The sequence below is a fragment of the Leptidea sinapis genome, chromosome 9 (assembly GCF_905404315.1).
Source record: "Leptidea sinapis chromosome 9, ilLepSina1.1, whole genome shotgun sequence".
NCBI lineage: Eukaryota > Metazoa > Arthropoda > Insecta > Lepidoptera > Pieridae > Leptidea > Leptidea sinapis.
The window spans coordinates 12,742,988-12,765,923 of NC_066273.1; the positions used below are offsets into that span (position 1 = coordinate 12,742,988).

Below are 22,936 nucleotides of genomic sequence, written 5' to 3' on the forward strand. Positions count from 1 at the left end.
AAAGATCACTTAATTCAGCTAGCCGGAGATCACCGAACTAGCTCTTATAATAATTAGCTCAGTTTAATCAAGCATTAATAATTTATAATGGAAACAGATTACTTAAACAGCGCCATCTTTTCGTAAATGAAAACATTACTTCATCATTACAGAATTATTTGTATACGCGTACGTTCCATGATATCATTTCATAATTGCCTAAGAGTTTGATAAAATGCTCCTAGATGGCGTGAAATACAAATTCACCGCCGCGGAAATGATGCCTGATACACTTAAGAATAGTTTTAATTTAATGTAATCATACTATTGTATATATATAGTTATAAGATTTGTTTCATTTAAGGATGATTAAAGAGGAAAGATTCAAGAAGCGTGTACAGTAATAATAACCTAAGTATGTATAATAAGATCGATGGCTTGTCGTTTACGTGGTGATCTAATATCTGGTAATAATAACCGACCATCACGTTGAGCTTGTCTGCAAAAAAGTAAGTCCACAGCTTTTCATGTTTAATTGTTTAATTTCAGATTTGCTACAAAAGATGAATGCGAGATTCAGTGTTCTGCCAGTGCGGTTACAACTAGAAGGCCTGTCCCAACAACCAGAGCTCCTGTTGTAGACACAACTCTTTCTACTGCATATGTCCCAGATAGCCGGAGGGTAAGAAGAATCATTTCAATAGTTTTGAAATTGTACTTTAGGCGCGTTAGGCACTGACCTGTATAAATACCACTGGACAGGCTGTTAAATATGATTGACAGCAAATTTTTTGTGCCTATTTCAAACGCTACTCGCGAGCGTCCAGAGAACAAATTTTGACGTATATTACAAATTGCTGTGAGAGAAGCTTATAGTACTCTGAAGTATTAATGCATTTTGAATTAATTTCCGCCGTTTTCCATGGTATTTATACTTCACTAATAAAGTACACAATTTTTTTGTAAATAATTTTCGTATCGATGTTTGTTGCTGAGGTTGTCATCACTAGTTTTAGTAACGCAGACTCTCGCTATATGCCCAACGGCGTCAAGATGGCGAATTACAAACAGGCACAAAAAAACTTTGACAGCCGCCAGTCCAGCGGTAAATACTAGAGGTCAGTGCGCGTTAGGGAAATAATATTATCAGGATGATTTTTAAGATGCGCGCGCACATCGTCACGCAAATTCGACACCGTGACGTTAGCTTGTCAAATAGACCATTTGTACCATACTTCAGCTACCAAGGCTTTTGTAACTCATATGTCGACTGAACAACAACGACGAATTATAATATATAATTTCAATTTATATACAAATTATAAAATAAAAATAATTTTATGATTTTAACTAAGTGTTATTTTTAACTAAATTATACGGTATAATAATATTTTCATTGGTTGTATTAAATACCTTCTTTATTACAAGCTATTTAAATTATAAATTTTATTGTAAAAAATTAAAAAAAATTAGTTTTTGATGTTTTTTTTTTTTAATTTATGATGTGATGTATTGTTAAATAATCTCTTGATAACCGAAATTCATGTACGAATTTTATTTTATTTATTACATGATCTGAACACGCAATCCTGAAAAGCATCATAAAAGCACCATGGTTCATAACCAACCATGAGGTCGAAAAGTACGCAAAGATTCCTCTTTTTTATGGAAAAGGAGGACAAACGATCGTACGGGTCACCGCTCCGATTCTCTTGCAACACCAGAGGAATCACAGGAGCGTTGCCGGCCTGTAAGAAATGTGTACCCATGTCGTATCGTCCCGGAAACACCGCACAAGGCAGTTGATTCCACCGTTCTGTAGTACGTGGAAGAAAGTTCCTTGAAAACCGCACTGTGGAGGACCGCCACACATCCAGAAGGCGGAGATGATATCCTAACTAATGACGCAAAGGTGGATATTCGGCGGCAGAAATCACGTGAAAAAGCTCTTCGGAACACTACCCGTGATAAAAGTAAATGATGTCTCTACGCAATTGATAAAAGTAAATGATGTCTCTACGCAACGCCAAGTAATCCAGCCGTTCACAGAGCAGTGGGTCCCCGACAATTCCTGCTGCTTTACATTACACGCGGTCAAATGGATCGAGCTGATACTGGGGTGCGCCAGACCAGAGAGATGACAGCAATACTCCATATGTGGCCGGACCGGCGCACCTGCGCTTTGTACAATGTACAATTCCTCTCGTCAAAAGAGAAATCGCGGCAACTCGAGAAAAATATAAATCTCGTTTAGAAGTCCACCCAAAGAAGCTTTGAGACGAGGAGCTCATGATCCTCATTCCAAAGGCATAAAAGGTATAAAGGCAAAACCAGCTAAAACGACTTAAAAGATCCCAAATTTTTGACCTAGACAAATAGTAATAGAAAATGGAAAAACAGGTCCCAGAAAGGATTTTGAGATCTCTTTGTCCCTTTTATTTTTCTCACATTGACTCTCGCATTTTCCTCACAGGAAATAGGGCCTCTGCACATCTCCCTCCCATTCACCTGCTTATAGTATAAGCTATCGATAGCAGATTACGTTATAACAAAAAAAAAAAATTACAAAATTAAATACGTTCATAGGACTCTGAGTGCCAAACACCATCATCTCTTGAAGCGTGCGGTGTAAACGTCACAGCATTCTACTACGACTCCAGCGAGCAGCGGTGTGTGGAGGGAATCATTGGCAACTGTCCCAATATTAACGCGTATAACACCGAAGAGGAGTGTGAGAGACAGTGTGGAGCATTCAGAGGACTGGGTAAGGAACGAATCATGTTGTTTCCAAGTTTGAGCTGACTATGATACTTTATGAATCCCTATTTATATTTTCAAATCAAATCAAATCATCTTTATTTGCAAGATAAGAAATCATCCCCATTTTAGTTATAGTGTCCCCATTTTATATTTTAGAATCCCTATTTTATATTTTAGAATCCCTATTTCTTTATAAGAACCCCCATTTTAGTTTTAGAGTCCCCATTTTATATTTTAGAATCCCTATTTCTTTACAAGAATCCCCATTTTAATTTTAGGGTCCCCATTTTATATTTTAGAATCCCTATTTCTTTATAAGAATCCCCATTTTAGTTTTAGAGTCCCCATTTTATATTTTAGAATCCCTATTTCTATATAAGAATCCCCATTTTAGTTTTAGAGTCCCCATTTTATATTTTAAAATCCCTATTTCTTTATAAGAATCCCCATTTTAGTTTTAGAGTCCCCATTTTATATTTTAGAATCCCTATTTCTTTACAAGAATCCCCATTTTAGTTTTAGAGTCCCCATTTTATATTTTAGAATCCCTATTTCTTTACAAGAATCCCCATTTTAGTTTTAGAGTCCCCATTTTATATTTTAGAATCCCTATTTCTTTATAAGAATCCCCATTTTAGTTTTAGAGTCCCCATTTTATATTTTAGAATCCCTATTTCTTTATAAGAATCCCCATTTTAGTTTTAGAGTCCCCATTTTATTTTTAGACACTCCATTTTATTTAATGCTACTCGCTAATCGAACTTGCATTTCAATATGTCTGGAGCAGCCTCTCAATGCGTATTATTTTACGTGTATTAATAGATTGCTTATAAATAATGATGATATGAGAGAATGTATAAGAATTCTATTGAAACAACTATAAGACCATGCAAAATAAACTATCTTATAAACAAAATGATGGTCAGAACTTATTCAGGGCGTGGTGTGCCGTACGCCACTTTCGATATTGGTGTATATGAAAGAGCTAGTACCCAAGGGCACTTCCCGATTTGGATAGTTTTACCCATGTGTTCATTTAAAATCACCAATTTAGCACCACGCTGTATAATCCTAGTAGTGAGGAAAATGGACAATTTTTTCATTTATATACGCTAATTATTTTGTCTGAGATTTATTTTGGTTTTGTTTACGACATCTAGATGTTTGCAGCCATGAGATGGAGGCCCAGGCCCCTGCCTCTACATTATCCCCAAGTTCTACTGGGATATCATATCTCGCCGCTGCCTACTTTTCACGTACGGAGGCTAGGACCAAGGTGGACCCAATCGCTTCTCCACTGAATCTGAATGTGAAGAAGTTTGTGGTTTTAATAATCCCAGTAAGTTTTTATTTACATAAACAAAGTAATCCTCACTCACTAACTTTCATTTTTGCGTAACATATTTAGAACGAATTTTTTGGCATTGAGAAAAGATAAATTATTATTAAATTAAGTAATAGTATGGTTCGCTGCATACTCAAATTTACACTTATACATATCATAAATCAAATCACATCAAAATTTACTATTAATTTAGACCAAGAAGTGGCACTATCATCTCAAAAGTAAATGCATAAGCAAAGTAATATGTTTCCATAAAAGCATCAACGAATATATTTGGTACATAAATGTATTTCCGAAATTTAATAGATCTACTATTATAAAAATAACGTTGTATATATAAAAATACCTAGTAGATTAGCATAAACTTGGTACTTTCATAAGCCTCCGCATAGTAGCATTGAAATTAATTTTATTTTACTGTAACAATGATGCTTACGTAAGAATACAAAAACTACATTCAATCCAGCTAAAATATTGTAAGTTAGATTTTGTAGCACGATCAAGGAGTTAGATCCAACTCCACGCTACAATCTACACCCACCCAGTTAATGTAACAAATTTGGTGACGGGGGTAGAAATGGAGTGCCTGCTTCCTGTGTCGATCGGCGAAGAGTGCGCTTCCGGCACTGGATCTAGGCGTTGGCACTACAGCGAGAGTCACGGCGAGTGCCTGCCCTTCGTGTTCTTGGGCTGCGGGGGCAATGACAACAACTTCCACTCGTACCAGGAGTGTAGCGGGCGCTGCAAGTTGCCGGCGCCACTCGGTATTACATTGCTGAGCCAACTGACAGCTCTTGTGTTCTACATGGCATAGGCAGCGCTGGTCTATTGAATTAGTAACGAGGAAATATTAGTGACCAACCTGAAAAAAGAGATTGTATGAAACGTGTAGTCCTTGAGAGATTGACAGATGACGGCTTTATTCATGAAAAAATGGAGATAACCGAAGTCCACTTCGGTTTAGGCGACTGTTACTGTACTTTAAAACTTAGCAGGATTATACTTCGTCGCCATAATATTGTAATTTACTATTTCAAACTTATGTCAAATAACTGCACGTTTCACACTAAAATAAACTTTAAACGTTTTTATTTAGGCAGTCCCGCCGCTTATTACGTAGTATTTACATTCTCTTTATTAGTGGCCATTTTTTAATACAAATGGACACTATGCTCCTCGGTTTTTAACCCTAGATAAAAATTATTTCAAATAAGATCAATAATATGTGCTATCATTTTATGTGACTCTCTATTTTGCTTTTTTTTTTATACATATATATATTTTTTTTTTATATATTTTATTTTTTTTGATATTTTTCTTTTTGTTAGTTCTTGAGTACTCCAAAAAAAGCTCCAATCAAAAACGCAAATACAAATCCGAAAAAAAAATGAACAGAATGACACAGAATATTTACTTCCCATTTAGTTTCCGAAATTTCTTTTCGATTCTTTAATTTTTCGGCGAGGAAATGGCCGAGAACGGAACCCTGATCTGTGTGGTTTTTACTCACGATTTTTAGTCGGAGCTGCAGATGTCCTTTTGGCACTGATGATTCTCTAAATAAATAAAATGAAATTTAATACATCTGTTATTTTATAGACATAGATGGATTCACTTCAATTTTGTATTCTCGGTATAATTTTACTATCTGGTAGGTACATGTAGATAAATTTTTTTATTGGACCGAAATTTAATCAGACACTGTACATAATGTGAAAAGATGACCAAAAATCTTTACACATAAAAAACAGTTATGAAGTGTGAGCAGAGTAGTAAAGTTTGTCCCGTACAAACATCTAATCTTTAGGCACTTTCTATGACCGGCGCTCCCACGAAACGCCATTCGGATTACTTAATTGGCCAGCATTAGTGTGTGTGCGTAAAATAGCACTGTTGTAAAATTTTGTCCATGTTATGTTTGAGGAATGTAGAGCTGACAGTACGATGATAAGCTTGCGCTATCGATCGCACCGCTCGCACGCTTTGCTTGGTCTTCTCTTTCACACTAAGGGCTTACCCACACTGCATGAGCCAACTTGCGGCACGACGCGACTTTATTATGGTACCGAGAAATAATGAAAACGAACGTATAAAAATACGCCTGGTTTGATTAAAAACTTGATGGATGACACCATAAATTATATGTTGTAATAAATTAATTCGTAATATGTAAGTATCTATCCCTATGTGGTAATACAAAGCACAAATTGTTGCAATTTTAATTATTTTGGTTAAGTAGATTCATGTTGTTAATTTCAAAAATCGTGTACAAATTTGAGGAATATTTGTCATCAATAAGAAATTATTGGTTTACATATAATGCCAATGACTAAAATATCGAGTTGTTGTATTACAAATACTATACCGATACAGTGCGAGTAGAAACTACTAAAACGACTCTCTATATCTTGGAATAATCGTTCATTTATTTTATTACTATTTTTACGTTATATTTATTTTATTACTATTTATATTATTATTTTTACGTTACATTTATATTTATTTAATATACATATATATTTGTTTGATTTGGTAAATCGTATTTTTTGGAAATTATATTTAGTTATGACATTCATACTGATGACATATGAACAATATTTTTGGTTATTTAAATAAAAAATTAAGAGTACCTTTAGGTTAACATTTTATTAGTAATAAGTATTTAGCTTGATGTCAGAAAGAGCCATATTTTTCAATTTATGTATCGATACTGTGTTATTGATTTGACTTTTATCTTTGTTCCGAAACACCTCCAATACAATAAAAATATTTGCACAAAGTTGGTTTCATTACTAAGGCAGTGTAGAAAATATACTTATACTAGTATAATGGCTCCCAATAATAGTTTCCATAAAATAAGGAACTTGAAAAAGAAAAGGGAAAAAATAATTGGACTGGAGACATCTTGACTCAAACCGTGGATCGCCAGCGAAATTTACCTTTGTATTCTAATATTTTTATTAAAACACGGATAAAACTAAATTTTTTAAAATTGAAATCTTGCTAGATAGATTTATCGCCCCTGAAGCCCCCTGTATACTAAACTTCATTAAAATCGTTGGAGCCGTTTCGAGATTCAAATAATGTATACAAGAATTGCTCGTTTAAAGGTAATAAGATAAGCTATAACTGCACTTTGTAAATTAATTGTTGGCATTTTTTTCTAAATTTGAATCTGTTAGTGTTGTTATGTCTGTGGTTAAAAAAACTTGCACACTTATTAATGATGACGTACTTGATTACGTAACAGATACCAATGAAGTGGCGCCAGATGATGTAGACGATTGTTCCGAGTACGTGGAGGAGTGCGCGACGATCGCGTGCGAGAACGGCGTCCAGCGCACGCGCACCCTGGGCGGCTGTGAGCAGTGCAGCTGTGTGGAGGTGGACCAGGACTGCAGCACGTACCAGGAGGAGTGCGCGGCGCTGCACTGCGAGTACAGCGTGCAGCGGACACGCACGCCGAGCGGCTGCGAACGCTGCACCTGCGTGCAAGTAGAAGTAGACTGCGCGACGCTACAGAAAGAGTGTGACACTACCAAGTGCCAGTACGGCATCTCCAAGTACGTCAGCGATGACGGCTGCACCAGGTGAGATTGCCACAGAGTGTCTTCACGGAAGTTTGGACTTCTAACCATGCGTCTTCTAAGTACGGAAAATAATTGTTATCTTTAGTCCCATTATTCGCCTTTTGTTTTTGCAAGAGTTCGTTCAGTCACAGTCATACACAAAAGCGATCATGGCTGATGCGATCTGACTTATTTATCAGAATATAATAGATAGGTCGTCAATTAATTGAGTAGCTGTACAGTGTCTATCTGGTTCTAACGTGAAAGAAAATATGAATGAATGTAATGTTTTCTGAGAGCATTCCACTACTAATATCATTCCAGAATGCTAACGGGCTTCATATAAAATAGAAAATATCAATATGAATTATCGGCTTTTTTTGTATCAAGCCTAACTGACTCGAATCCTTGCTTATTTTCTGGAGAGGCCTATTTCTCCTCAAGGCAAAAAGCATACAAATTTACACAGCTCAGGAATTATTACCTGGGCTAATTTTTGGACTCTGTGTAAAACCATTTTACTAAAATGATAATGGTTGAAGCTTTTGAGTTTAAAAATAGTAAATTTGATGTTATTTGATAACAATATGATATATATTGTAAACAGGTGTACCTGCTTGAAGCACCCTTGCGCTAACAAGAACTGTGCACCCGGGGAACGTTGTGTAGCCACAAGGTACAAGGTATCGGTGACAGATGAGATGCAGTACACGGCTGACTGTAGAACCGGTAAGTTTATTACCCCATTATTGTTTTATATGATGGTGATAATATATGGCCACCGCTGCTCGTCTTCACTTGCAATACAAAAAGGTCATGAATTCATAACCAGCCAATATAATTTGGATATATTCCCAAAAAAGAACCATATTGTGAAATGAATTGGAGCACGGCAATCTTCTTCACTTCAAGCCACATTCTAGCGCTCCACAAAGTGCAGGTCCGGCCACGTACGGAAGATAGCTGTCGTCTCTAGTATGGCGCACCCCTGTAGCAGCTCGAACCATTTGAGCTGCTCAAATTGTTGATCCAGATTGGTCTATGAACAGCTACTTGCTTTGAGTAAAGTTTGCAGAAAAACACGAAGCACACGATTTAGATGACGACCTCCACTTCTTGAATTGAAAATATGTGTTTCTAACTTTAATTTCAGTGAACAAGCCAGGCGAATGTCCACCCCTGAATCTACTGCGAGCTTTAACGGAGAGAAACTGTCGACGCGAGTGCAATGACGATGCGGACTGTCTCGGTGTCGGAAAATGTTGCGTGCGAGGCTGTAGTCAGCTCTGTATGGAGCCAACTCCTGCTACAACATCAGCACCCACAAACATTTACAATCCAGGTACTCTCGATATGAGTGAAGTGATATCATCCCCACATTTTCATATAAAAAAGGACGTTCAGCTGATGGTAATTGATATGCCCTGCCCATTACAATGCAGTACCACTCCAAATTTAAAAAGAAACCTCAAAAATTGTGTGCGGCACTAAAATTGCGCTCGTCCCCCTTGAGACGTTAAGATGTTAAGTCTCATTTGTCCAGCAAATTTACTAGCTACGGTGAACTTTAGACCGAAACACAATAATGTTTACACATTACTGCTTCACGGCAGAAATAGGTGCCGTTATGGTACCCATAATCTAGCCGTCATCCTGTGCAAAGGAGCCCCCTACTGTTAAACTTTCGATCCGAAATAAGTAATAAGTCTACTACCGCTACTTCTTAAAGGGTTGAGCTAATGAGAAGAAGTAGCAAAAAACTCAAATTATATAGTTGAGCTAATGAGAAGAAGTAGCAAGAAACTCAAACTATATATTTTTGTTAACGTTGCGTGTTTGCAGGTGTACCGCAAGCTCCTCAACCTAGTGAGGAAAGAGAACCGGAAGTACGCGCAAGTGAAGGAGGAGTTGCGACCCTCAGATGTCTATTCCACGGGAACCCTCCGCCTTTGATCACCTGGCGACGAAACGAAATAACGGTTAGTATTTAAACTTATAGTTTTTTGTCCATAGCTTTAAATCTATACGATTCAAAGATATTTGCATAATAATAATGATAATGTTTTTTGCCTTTTGTTGTATCTTTTTTTTGGAATCTGAGCCTCTGGTATGTTTGTTTATACGTTTTATTTTAGAAGATGCATTGCTCTATTTATTTCAATTAAAAAAAATACAGTTGCAGAATAAAATGATTCGTGAAAGATAGAGATAGAGAATAGTGAAAAATCAAACAAAAAAAACCTAAGATGTGTTTTTCTTTAAGGGATACTTAAAAAAAATCTATGGAAGTCTATTTGCAGATGAGCTTACAAACATCTCCATTTTATCAGCTATCCAAAAAGGTATAACAAATAGTAGTTTTCATTACAAAAAACTTAGATGATAGCCTCCCCGGGCATTGTAATAAAATTATTAGTTAGTTCTAAAGAATGAAACAAAACCACGTAAATAGTAGGTAAATATTTATTGATTGTTTTTACAGTTCATGTTCGACATGTCCGCTTCTGTTTTGGACACAAATTCTCATTCTTTTTCTTATCATAAAGGATCTAGGTCCTTACGAGGTAACCCTTTATAATTACAGTTACATTTCTTATCTTATATCTTCTGTTTTAATTTGTTTAATAAATATCATTAGTTTATTATATATTAGTATTAGACACTGGTTTCTAGATTGTCTTGCTTTCCAGCATAGGCCTCCCCAAGAGTTCTCCACAAAGAAAATCTCTTGCTTTCCTCATCCAAGTCGGACCTGCCACCTTTTGAATATCATATTTGGTTCATAACAATTTATTATTTCATTTGATAGATAGACACTGTATTGCATATTGCTTATTCATAATAGTCTGCTAACTTAAAGCATTGCTAATTCTCACTCTGTCTTCTTCTATTGACCTAAGTCAGAATGAGAAAAAACACTCCTTAGCAGTTACAGTTAGCGGACCATTATGAATGAGGGGGTAAGTCTTTAAAATAAAAGTTATAAAATGATCTTAAGATAATTTATAGTCAGTCATAGATACTCAATGAGCGGTCTGATCTCTTCCACACAACCTAAAAGAATACTGGATACAATACCTAAGTAATTAAAAAAAGGTATCTTGAAATTAGCCTAAATATGGTTTTTTAAATTTAATTTTAACAATAATAATATATAAATACTTATTTTTAATGTAATAAATAAAATTATTTTTAATAATCTGATATATTGGAGTTCAAATAGGTAAATAAATAGTTATTTGATTAGCTCATGAAAAATGCTCATAAAATTTATTTAATACATACATAAATTTTAAAAGAGAAGATTTAAGCGGGAATTTATTATCTTTATAATCTCGCTTAGTATTAGTTATTATCTAGTTTTATGAATATTATATTTTTCTTATAGATCAACGGTGACGTCCGAAGATATCGTCTGTTATCAGATGGAGCGTTAGAAATAGTATCTCTGTATCGTAACGACTCTGGAGTCTATATTTGTATCGCGAATAACGAATTGGGGAGTGCCACGCAGGAAGTAACGTTGCATGTTGATGGTAAGTGTACGAGAACGCATGGAAATGAACAGGGAATTAGATAAAATAACCGCAGATATGATTTACCCAAATGCCATTTTATTATCACTTGTTACTTGTAGTATTAGTTCTTTATCTAATTTTCTTTAAGCACTCCTTAATTTCCGAAGCATTTTTCCAATTTCATCAAAACAATACTACATTTACCAACGAATTAAACTGTTTATCTAATTTATAACTTATTGACAATTTTTTTGCAGACCATACGTCATTTTAATGATAAAGATATTAGCAGTTAACACACCGTCTCTAAAAAAGTGATTCTAAAGCGGCTAGAGACATATTTCGTCCGATTAATTTAAAATGTATTGTTTTATGAAAGTATCAGTGATTTAACTCCAGTATCACCGTGAATCACAAGCATGTGTTTAAATTATCTAGGGAACAGTTCATTATTGATGATAGCAAATATTATGTTGTATCGCAGAGTTCAGTACTCCTAATGGGCGTGATATCGACATTTACTAGTGTAATTTAGATAACGTTCTTCAGATTTCAAAGAACGTTTAAATATATTTACTCAATACCCTTTGCTCCTAACGGTATTATTCCAAAATAATAATAAAAAACTTATTTTAAAATCATACTTTTAAAGTTTTCATATATCTATTTTGTTTTGTACTTTCAGCTGATTCATTGATTCATTTATTTCGATTACACAGTAAGATTTTAATGTACTTTTAAGTTTTATTAAAATTAAGTGGGACCCTTTAGTCTCAATGGTATGATATGGAAATAATAATAATTATACTTATTTTAAAATCATACTTTTGAGGTTAGCATATAGATATCTATCTTGTTTTGTACTTTCAGCTGATTAATTGATTCATTTATTTCGATAGCAAAGTAAGATTTTAATGTCCTTTTACGTATTTTTATATTAAAATTAAGTGGGGACCCTTTTGTCTCAACTGTATAATTTGGAAATAATAATACTTATTTTAATTTTTGGTTTTGTACTTTCAACTGATTCATTTATTTCATAGAATCATGTAAATAATACATAAAATATATTATTATTTATTTCGTTTATTGTTTGAATATAGATTATGCAGAAAATTTCTAAGATCTAGTTTGGAAATTCCCTTACTCTAAAATTTCTCTTTACTTCAATGTAAAGATATTATGCAAAAGTTGATATTTATGTTTACTTCATAGATAATCTCTTGTCAAAGCTCTTAATAAGCACTAATGGAATGACTAATATGATTAATAGTTTATTAACCTTTGAGTTTGAGGATTGCTGCTCATGGTTTATTGGATGGTGGCGTTGGATCTGCTGTATACGATTTAAAAAAGATATGTCTGAGATATATCTTATTTAAATCTGTCTAGTTTTATTTTGAAATTTGATAGCTGAAGTACCACCTCAGTGTAGCAGCACTACCTCGATCTCATTCAGTAGTTAAATTATTCGCATGGCTAGATCCTGTGGAAGGACCGGCTGGTGTCGCTAACATACCCAACGAGGAGATCTTCGGAGACCTTGGCCAACCCCTCAGAATCCGATGTCTCGTGTACGGTTACCCAACACCGACTATCTACTGGTACCGGGGTCTGAACGGGCCTATGGTGCCCTACAGCAGCTCACTGTATGAAGCTAGAGACAACGTCTTACTAATCAGGAAACTGAACGAAGAGACTATCGGAGAGTATGCTTGTCACGCATATAACGGAATAGGCTCGTCGGCGATATGGCCTTTTGTGGTTCAAGCGAGCCGACCCGACGGATCTGTGGAGATACCTAAACATGTAACCCAACTTGAAGTCCCGGTTACGACCCCACAGATACAAACCCAGGCATCTACCACACCAGCACCAGAAAACCAGGTTCCACTCTACGCCGGTAAGGACCAGCCTATTGCTTATGCATGATGCACCTTGCATGAATAATTCTTCTGCATGTGACTCTAAGCGGTTAGTGGTATTTATACATATATATGTGTATCTAAACAAATAAAGTTCCTTATTATAAATAAGACATTACTACGTACCAATAATATAATCATCGAATAAAACAACAAAAGTACATTAACACTATTGGGACAGGTACGTATCTGAACAGCTTGGTACATTTTGTCATTTTTAAATGTTTTTTGTCACCTGCAATATGTGTAATCCGGTATTATACGCAATGCCTAGAATGCCAACAGTTTTTCAAACGAATTAAAAAAGGTACTTAATTAAAATACTAGTGCTATTAAAATGGTTTAAGAAAGGAAAGGAGTTAGGAAAACATTTCGGGATGTAGAAATAATGTTTTGATAGTTTTGTTCCCAATATTCTACCATAGTCAGCGGTTTTACTAAATAATAATTATTATTGATGAGTCATTAAGATCCTCTCAGTCTCCGGAATTTGTACCTTTTGTATTACTTTTTACAATGCAGGCGTAGAAAAACACTTTCGGCAAAATAGCTCTAGCTAAGTTATATTCCCGAGCTGTTGCTCAATTCATTCAAAATTGATCCTAGGCTATTGCCTAGGAGGAGTAAACTTAATTTTTTTGCGTCGGGTTTTCCGGCCTGCATTTTTCCAAACATATGTAGGTACCTGCCACTTTCCAACGTTTAGCTTTGCATTTGTTTAACGTATGTGCATATATTGTGTATTTATAAGTTAACATTGAGTATACCAGGAAATTAAACAGATGTAAAATTCCGCAGTGCCCGTGACAACCCGTATCAACGCAGAGCGAACTCAAGTGGTGGCCGGCTCGGAGATCAGATTAGCATGTGACGTAGATGGCTACCCTGAGCCGCGTGTGCAATGGACCAAAGACAGGATGCAGCTCACAGCCACAGACAGGATACAAATCACAGGTCTGTTGGATTAACTCCGATACACAATTCCATACTAAAGTCTTAGATAATTTATACCTCTAGAAAGAGTCTCTTGCTGTTAGACAACCGACATAAACAGGCCAGGAATATATGTTTAGTGTGCTTGACAAGCGACGTGTTACACTCGCGATTTGTTTGACACTTTGTGTTAGTGTGCGTGCATTGCTCAAAATGGAGGTTAATTTTAAACACAATTTTTTCGACGTTTTCACAGCTGCCAAAGTATGATCTAAGACTAAAGTTATGCTGATAACCTTCTTGTATTGTTAAATTGGACGTAGTTCCTGAAAAACGTTCCAAGCCACAAACATCACATTTTAAGAATTTGTATTTAAAGTTTTGTAAATGTTAAGTGTAACCATACATGTGGGTTGGGCTACTAAGTCATTATGTCATGTTAGAGAGACAGTAGGGCTGCTATTTTTTGTCAGCCCGTTAATATGAATCTCATAACCAGTTTTGTGTTCTTAACTTAATATCGACATGATTGTGGTTTGGTAAGTTTTTCTGGACATACGTCCAATTATGCAGTTGAAATTACTTTCTTTAAAAATCTAGAAATGCAAATTAAAGCTGACCATCTTAATGCAAGATCGAACTGAAATATCTTAAAAAACAACGAGCAGTGTTTGTTCAACGTGACGTGTTATATAATATAAGAAGTCTCATTGAATTCGTTCTCTTCATTACGAATTAATATGTACATAATCACAACTACAAAATAGTGATAGATTAATTAGTTTATTTAGGCGTACGGACCTTCAATCAAATCAAATCAAAATCAGTTTATTCACGTAGGTCACAGAAATGACACTTATGAATGTTAAAAAAAATATTTTTCTTATTGCATCTACCGCTACTTCGTAAAGGGTTGAGCGAATTGAGAAGAGGTAGCAAGAAACTCATTGCCACTCTTTTATATCAAGATATACATTTACATCGATTTACAAATCATTTCAATTACAATAGAATATGTAAAATGATGCAACAAACACACTCAAACGTCAAATAGTCAATGTCTTACACGAGTAAGTCAAAAAGTAAATGTAAATTAATACATTGAGTACAGTAGCTGCATCATCCACATACACCATAAATAAAGGTATTCTGTGAGCATTTTATAAGCGCTTATAAATAAATAAATATGTATATATCCATGCATTTATATACACACATAACTTGTAAGAATCTGAAACCGAGTCTCCGGCAACTGGTTCATCCTGCCACCACAAGCAGCGCCCGTTCACGAGCATGACGCATGAGCCAGCCATCGCCTCCTTCAACCATTTTGAAGGGGGACGACCCGTCCCATGTCGCCGCCACAAGCAGTGACATTTAAGCGAGCATGACGAAACCTGTTACGAGAACTCAGCAAACAATAATAAAATAATCCTAATCTACATATCATGCAATACTCACCAAATACAAATAAATCTAAAAGCATGCTCCCAACTTAAAGGCTGGCGACGCATCTCTTGGTCACCCATGGTGTTGTGGATGTCCATGGGTGGTTGACTCACCACTTCCCATTAAATGATAACAATCACACTAAGGACACAAAAATGTCAAAGTTTCCCATGGTCTTTGGGTATGACTGTGTAATAATATAGTTTAAGATTTTGATATCGGGATATTGATATCAATAGAGTGAGTCATTTTCATATCATTTGCCACTACGCGTTGTATAATCACCGTATTTTGGAAAATTCATTGAATTTTCATAAACTTTATTTTACTGAAAATGTTTTCACCATAATATTCAGATTCAAAAGTGCTTAGTATAAAATATAAAAATAGTAATCTGAGATGGTAATACTGAATTACAGAGACACGTTTGACAATATTCCGGGCACAGTCGAATGACAGCGGCGAGTACAGCTGCGAGGCGGCAAACGAATACACGTCACATTCATCTGTCATCAACGTCACTGTCAAAGGTAATTATGACATTGAGCGGGGCTACGGTAGTGGTATACCGAGAGTACTAGGGTATGGTATTTTTTTAAATTAAGATTGTGTATTTAAGTATTATTCACCCATTTTGTTTTATGAGACGTTGTATTCAAAAACTAGTAATACGATTGTAATTAAACTTGGCTTAAGAAGGGCACGGATTAGGTTACAGTTAGCAATTTACGCCAAAAAATTAAAATAATGTAACAATTACCTGTAATCGTGCGCTGTGCAAAGTACTTATGCGTAATTGAGTTTGATATAATGGAAACATTGATGTTCTATAAACATATGACTCCCAATCACCTGCTAAAAGTTCGTCAAAAACGTATACATTAACTAATACAGATAGCAATCAAACATTCATTCAAGTTAACACCTTACTTTGTGGTGGGAATGTGGTGTTAATTAAAGGGGCACGTACCTGAAATACGACAACGCGTGGCGATGTATTCAAAGCGCGGTCGACAACTCTGTCTAATAGACGCGTAGGCAGAGTTTTGAGCGTGATTGTTAGTCTAATTTGTTTATTGTCATCAATGACTGGTAATCATATATTTGAAACGTATTTTTAATCATAGACATAATGTTTCGCTAGTAAGAACATACCGATAACCCTTTCTTGTGACAAAACTAACTCGATGTTAATGTTTCAGGTATCTACATACCACCAACGTGTGTGGATAACCCGTACTTCGCGGATTGTCACCTCATCATCCGCAGCAATTACTGTCGTCACAAATATTATTCTAAGTGAGTATTAATTAGTAATATTGAAGAGATTGCGGTCAATGTTGATGAAACCTTTTTTAATGGACGCGAGTGAGTAGTTAATAATTTCCTCCGTGTACTAGTTAAATAGCATCCATTTCAACATAATTCATAGATTTCACCCAAGTGATTATACTTCGTCTACATTTTCATTTAAAATGAATCTATGAATAAAACAATACAGACAGAAAAAAAAATAATACTGCTCGCCTACAATGGCCTATTCCCATTGGTCTCAATAATGATTTTGTGTTATTTAGTATCTACTGTTCGTTGTGCACGTCGTGTGAGTGAGAAAGTATGATGTGTGACGCCATAGACGATTCTCGTCTCGGCCCCCGCGCCGAGCAGACTACTTCACGCGCCTGTGCTCACGCTCCGCTACGCCGCCACGCTACGCCCAGTGCTACGCTACGCAGCTCCGCTACGTGTGGTACGAGTACGTATACTACGCCAAGTTCGACTGGTTACGTCGAATTCGTTCCGGCCCGCAGCTTGCTTACAGCAATTTTTGTTGTAGTAAGTGAGTTGCGTGCCATCGCGGTTGAGCTGAAGGATACCTAACGGTGATAACTAACTCGGCTAACGTTGACCCGGTGCGTTTCTCAGGCCTCCTGACCTGAGAGAAACCGGACGACCCGATCCCATTGCACTTGGGCTTTCCCAAGGGTGACGGTTCGCGGCTATATCCAGTAGGGATAGCCGCGCCTCTTCCAACCCCCGTTGCTCCCTGCCCCCGGCGGGGAGGCTTCGTCAGTATGGCTCCATCAGCGGACCATCTCAACGCCCTCGCAGTCCAGATTGCGGCTTTGGTTAAAGCCGCAAATGCCAAATTCGACCAGTCGCTAGTCGATACCGTCACCTCCGTCTTCAACACTCCAAGTCAGCCCCTTGCTGACTCTCCCGCGTCTCCCGATGAGCCCTCCGCTCACAAACCCGCGTCCGAGGACATGGAGTTCTCCGACTCCGCCTCCTGCGGCCGAAAACGGCCAGTCCAGTCCTCCTCTGAGGACTCTGACAACGGAACCGTCACTGGCTCCGTTGTCAACACCTCCCGTTGTCCCTCTGGAGAACCTTTCAAACTGGTTCAATCCAGGAAGAAGCGCCAGTCCAAGCGCTCAGCCACCACGTCGGACAACGTACTCTCCGCGCTAACCCCTGTCCCTCTAATGTCTCTCGATATTAGCTTGCCCGAGGTCTCTGTCACCTCTTCCATGAAGCCAGCCACGCGCTGCACGCCTGTCCTCCCTGCTAATAAGCCCCCACCGCCTATCTTCATACGAGACAAGGCAAAGTGGACTTATGTTGCTCAGCTCTGCGCCGACAAAAAGGTGCAATACACCCGTGCCACAAACACGGGTGAAGCCATCCGCGTAGTCGTCCCGACTACGGAGTACTTCCGAGTCCTCACTCGCCTCCTCACTCATAAGAGTGTCGCTTATCACACATATGCGCTCCCGGAAGAGCGCAAAGTGAAAGCAATCCTACGTGGCGTCCCATATGAACTCCCCAGTGAGATCATCCTTGAGGACCTGACCAAACAAGGGTTCAAGGCCGAGGCTGTACACAAAATGTACAGCCGATCCGGCAGGAAATACCCACTAGCTCTGGTCATCCTCACCAATGTCCCCGAGTCGAGGGAAATTTTCAAGAGAGAGCTCATCGTATGTGGGCTCTCAAACATCCGTGTTGAAGCTCCACACAGAAGGGGCTTCCCAGGGCAGTGCCATCGCTGCCAGCTTTATGGCCACGCAGCTGCAAACTGCTCAGCCCCACCTAGGTGCGTCAAGTGCCTAGAGCCACACACAACCAAGGAGTGCAAACGCACCCGCGATGCGGAGACTCCTCCAGCTTGCGTCCTTTGTGGGCAGGAAGGACATCCCGCGAACTACCGCGGATGTCCCCGCGCCCCTCGTCCCTCAACATCGAAGCCTGCTAAGAAGCAGGCTTCTAAACCAGGGCCACCTCCGGCCACTGGCACGAACTTCCCTCAACTGAGGAAGAGGACAACCGGGCCTTTACTCTCCACTTCTTGGAGACAAGCAGCCCCGATCTCCCAGACATCCAATGTCAATTCCCGCCCTGTGCAAGTCACCCCGAGTGGCCGCAGATGGGCAACACCTACCAAACCAGACTCAGGAGTGCAAAACCCCCTGAGTTTCTTGAAGAATGGAGAATTCGATATTAAAGAATTCAACATTCTCGCCAACAAATTTAAATCAGCCAGGTCTCCCGCTGAGCGCCTGGTTGCAATGATAGAGCACCAAGACCTGGTGAATTCTTTGTACTAATGTCCCAATCGCGTAACGCTTCATCATCGAACATGGGGCGATAGAAGCCTCAGGGCTTATCACTTGTCTCATTCAATACGCGCGGCCTGCGCACCAACCTCCCAGAGATTAAGGAATTTGTTCGCAATAAGGACACCGACCTATTGCTTATCCAAGAAACATTCCTTAAACCTGACGCTTCAAAGGGATTATCGATCCCTTCCTACTCTCTTGTACACAATGGCAGAGCCGACGACCGTCGTGGCGGAGGCACAGCCATTTACTACAAGAAATCCCTTCATTGCTCGCAAATCGCTACTCCAGTGCTTACCAACATGGAAGCAACCGTCTGTCAGTTGGGCATGTCAGGTCATCCGTCTCTGATCATAGCCTCAATCTACCTCCCTACTCTCAAGATCCCTCTCCAGAGCGACCTTGAGACTCTCCTCTCTCTAGGTGACTCAGTCATCTTGTTTGGGGATTTCAACTCCAAACACACTGACTGGAAGTGCCTAACCACAAACGGGAATGGCATCAAGCTCCGCCGTCTAGTTAGTTCTATGGACTTAGACGTCCTAAGTCCCACCTCTCCAACGCACTACCCGGATAACGTAGCACACTCCCCCGATATTTTAGACATCGCCTTGGTCAAGGGTGTCGCTCTTAATTTAAGGGCGATTGAACCACTCGATGACCTGGGCTCCGACCATCGTCCAGTCTCCCTCAAGCTCGGGCCCCATGCCCCCACTCCTACCACCATACACCCTAAAACCCTCACCAACTGGGAGGGTTATAGGGAGTCTCTTGCATCAACTTTTGATGCCCACAATTCACCGTATGCAATCTCGTCCAACTATTTCGATAGTACGGATAAGATTGACATCACGGTGAAAGCACTTACTCAAACAGTGCAGTCCGCTCTCCATGACAACGAGCGGGTGGTTAAGGTTAACAGCCATAAGCTCCCGCTTGATGTCATGAACCTCATTAGAGCCAAGAATGCGGCTCTCAGAAGAGCCGCCAAGTACCCAACGCCCAACTATAGGTCACGCGCTAACTTCCTCCAGAGCCAAGTTAGGTTACGTCTCTCCGAATTGAGGAATTCCAATTGGGATTCACTCATGGAGAACATATCCCCTTCACACCAGGCGTATTACAAAGTGGCGAAAGCCCTTCGTACTGACGCAATACTCCACACTCCGCCTTTGATACGCCCCGACGGCAGTACAGCTTTCGAGGACAGGGATAAAGCGGAGTGTTTTGCTGAAAGCATTGCTTCACAATGCTCACCCAGCACTTCTTCTTTCGAACCCCTCCACGTAGCGTCGGTGGAGAATGAGGTCAGCCGTCTGAACTCAATGCCTCTCACCGACGATCCCATTTCAACTTCTGTAGAGGAGGTTAAATCCATCATCCGTGGATTAAAACCTCGCAAAGCTCCAGGAGCCGACGGTATTTCCAACCTGGCGCTCAAACACTTCCCCGAGCAGGTGATCTTCTTTCTTGTCCTCCTCTTCAACGCCTGCCTCGACCACTGCTTCTTTCCAACCGCTTGGAAAGAGGCCATAGTTATAGGGATCCCTAAACCAGGAAAACCCCTCAATATCCCCTCCAACCATCGCCCCATCAGCCTCCTCAAGGCAATGGGGAAAGTCTTCGAACGGGTTATTCTGTTCCGTATGAGAAAGCATCTCTTTCCAACGGACGGCCCTCCCTTAATAATAAACCAACAATTCGGCTTTCGTGCTAAACACTCTTGTCCTCAGCAAGTCCACCGCATTGTAGAGTACATCTACAGCGGGTTCTATCCCAAACGTAAGAAGACAATCGCTGTCTTCTTCGACGTCGCCAAGGCTTTTGACAAAGTCTGGCACGAAGGCCTAATATATAAACTCCACGCTCTAGGCCTCCCATCCCGATTAGTCCGCATAGTAGCTTCTTATCTTCACAAACGTACCTTTCGTTTCAGACACGAAGGTGTCCTCTCCTCCCCTCGCCTGCTCACGGCTGGGGTACCACAGGGCTCAGTGCTCTCACCACTTCTATACATATCGTATACCAACGATATTCCCATCCCTAGAAATGGAGTCCAACTCTCTCTTTTCGCTGACGATACCGCTCTCTACGTCCAGTCCCAGCAGATTTCTTCAGTCCTCTCCAGGCTCCAACGCTCAGTTAATGAGCTAGGTGACTGGTTTAGGAAATGGCGTATTGAGGTCAACCCGGATAAAAGCTCCGCAGTCCGTTTTGATTTTAAGCGCAGACGCTTCTGCCGGGATCGACCCATTCATCTATTAGGCTCCCCTATCCCCTTCAGGTCCACAACCAAGTACTTGGGTGTGACCCTAGACTCCCAACTCACCTTCAGGCCTCACGTCAAGAAGGTGACCGGAACCGCCCGCTTCTATCTGTACCGCCTAAACAGTATGTTAGGTAGGCACAGTAAAATGTCTTTTAGGAACAAGCGAACACTCTTCAAGGTTTGCATTCGACCGGTTTTGACTTACGCCGCTCCAGTTTTCGCTCATGCGAAACCCAATATTATAGACAAATTACAAACAGTTCAATCCATTTTCTGCCGTAAGGCTGTCAATGCCCACTGGTGTGTTAGAAACGCAGACCTTCACCGGGACTTAGAGCTCCCCACCATCCAACAACACCTTAAGTGCTTGTCTGAAACTTTCTTTAAGTCCTCAGACAATCACCCAAATCCCTTGATTAAGGAGGCAGCGGATTATACCGCCTCCCCTCCTTCACGTCATCAAGTCAGGAGGCCCAGACACGCCCTCTCCGATCCCCCTAACAAACTCTCGTCTGACCTGGAACGCCTCTTGGCATCCGGGGACAATCAGACGCACTCACCTCTATTTTGTGATCATCCTTCTGATGTGACTAGTCCCAATTAGATAGCACCCTCTGTGCAATATCCCAGCGGATACTCCATAGGGAGTGCCGCTTGCGCCTCTCTCTCCCCATGAGAAGGTCGCCTTCGATGTAGGCTTAGAGGGCACCTGCCCAAAGCCAACTGCAGGTGGTGTTTAGTGGGTAGGCACCTAGGTTTCACGTGAGTCCCACATAACCAACGCAGACTTAGGCTGCGTTGGTATGCATGAGCATTCACCACCTCCCTCCCGTCGTTATCCCGGAGGGTAGCCCATTCCCTTGCTTGGGCGCAACAAAAAAAAAAAAAAAAAAAAAAGACGCCATAGACGCGACCGCGCTTTTTTGTAACTGCGATTCCTCTGGTTTTGCAAGAAAACATTGTAGGTGATCACTTGCCATCAGGTGACCCAAACGTTCGTTTGTCCTACTCTATAAAAGATTGGCATTGTTTGAATTTCAGAATGCAAGGATATTGATGAGCCTATTGATGTTGGAATTAGAACTAGAACTTCACCAGTGGGAGGCTCCTTTGCACAGGATGCCGGCTAGATTATGGGTACCACAACGGCGCCTATTTCTGCCGTGAAGCAGTAATGCGTAATCATTACTGTGTTTACATTACTGGGCAAATGAGACTTTACATCTTGTCTCAAGGTGACGAACGCAGTTGTAGTGCCAGTCAGAATTTATGGGTTTTTCAATAATTTTCATAAAAAAAGAACTAGATAGTTTTCAACCCCGGTTGTGGGTTGATGTGTAGAATTTCATAAAACAAAATATGTCCGTTGATATTTAAATACCTAATTTGTGGATGATTAGAAAGTGTATCAATAAATTTAGCGCTGTAGAGTGGTGATCGCAAATATCGCTCTTTGGTTCTTATTCCAATCAATGTTCGTCCCTATAGCCCAGTGGTTAGTGACCCTGCATACTGAGCTAGAGGTCCCGGGTTCGAATCCCGGCAGGTGCGAATATTTAAACTCCGTTA

The 22,936-nt window shown here is 39.5% G+C and overlaps 2 protein-coding genes across 3 annotated transcripts in view; both read left to right on the forward strand.

Annotated features, from left to right (window-relative positions):
* Window positions 1-7,510, forward strand: part of LOC126966127 (papilin-like) — a 73,954-nt gene extending 66,444 nt beyond the window's left edge. For both annotated transcript variants that reach the window (XM_050810054.1, XM_050810055.1), the window contains 4 exons: window positions 529-661; window positions 2,566-2,743; window positions 3,900-4,078; window positions 7,335-7,510. In XM_050810054.1, coding sequence (XP_050666011.1) covers window positions 529-661; window positions 2,566-2,743; window positions 3,900-4,078; window positions 7,335-7,364 — 520 coding nt within the window. In that variant the 3' untranslated portion in view covers window positions 7,365-7,510. The remainder of the gene's footprint in view (window positions 1-528; window positions 662-2,565; window positions 2,744-3,899; window positions 4,079-7,334) is intronic.
* Window positions 7,511-7,530: 20 nt separating this feature from the next.
* Window positions 7,531-17,243, forward strand: LOC126966152 (papilin-like). Its single transcript, XM_050810102.1, has 10 exons — window positions 7,531-7,674; window positions 8,261-8,382; window positions 8,807-8,995; window positions 9,496-9,632; window positions 11,042-11,189; window positions 12,655-13,074; window positions 13,895-14,050; window positions 15,898-16,008; window positions 16,681-16,777; window positions 17,056-17,243. Exons 2-10 carry the CDS (start codon window positions 8,355-8,357, stop codon window positions 17,087-17,089), a joined length of 1,320 nt encoding a protein of 439 aa, XP_050666059.1. The 5' UTR covers window positions 7,531-7,674; window positions 8,261-8,354; the 3' UTR covers window positions 17,090-17,243.
* The last annotated feature ends 5,693 nt before the right edge of the window (window positions 17,244-22,936 follow it).

Coding starts and splice junctions, on each gene's coding strand:
- LOC126966152 (XM_050810102.1), top strand. CDS start 8,355: ATGCAGTACACGGCTGACTGTAGAACCG. Junction 13,075..13,894: donor CCAGGTTCCACTCTACGCCG/GTAAGGACCAGC, acceptor AAAATTCCGCAG/TGCCCGTGACAACCCGTATC. Junction 16,009..16,680: donor CATCAACGTCACTGTCAAAG/GTAATTATGACA, acceptor TTAATGTTTCAG/GTATCTACATACCACCAACG.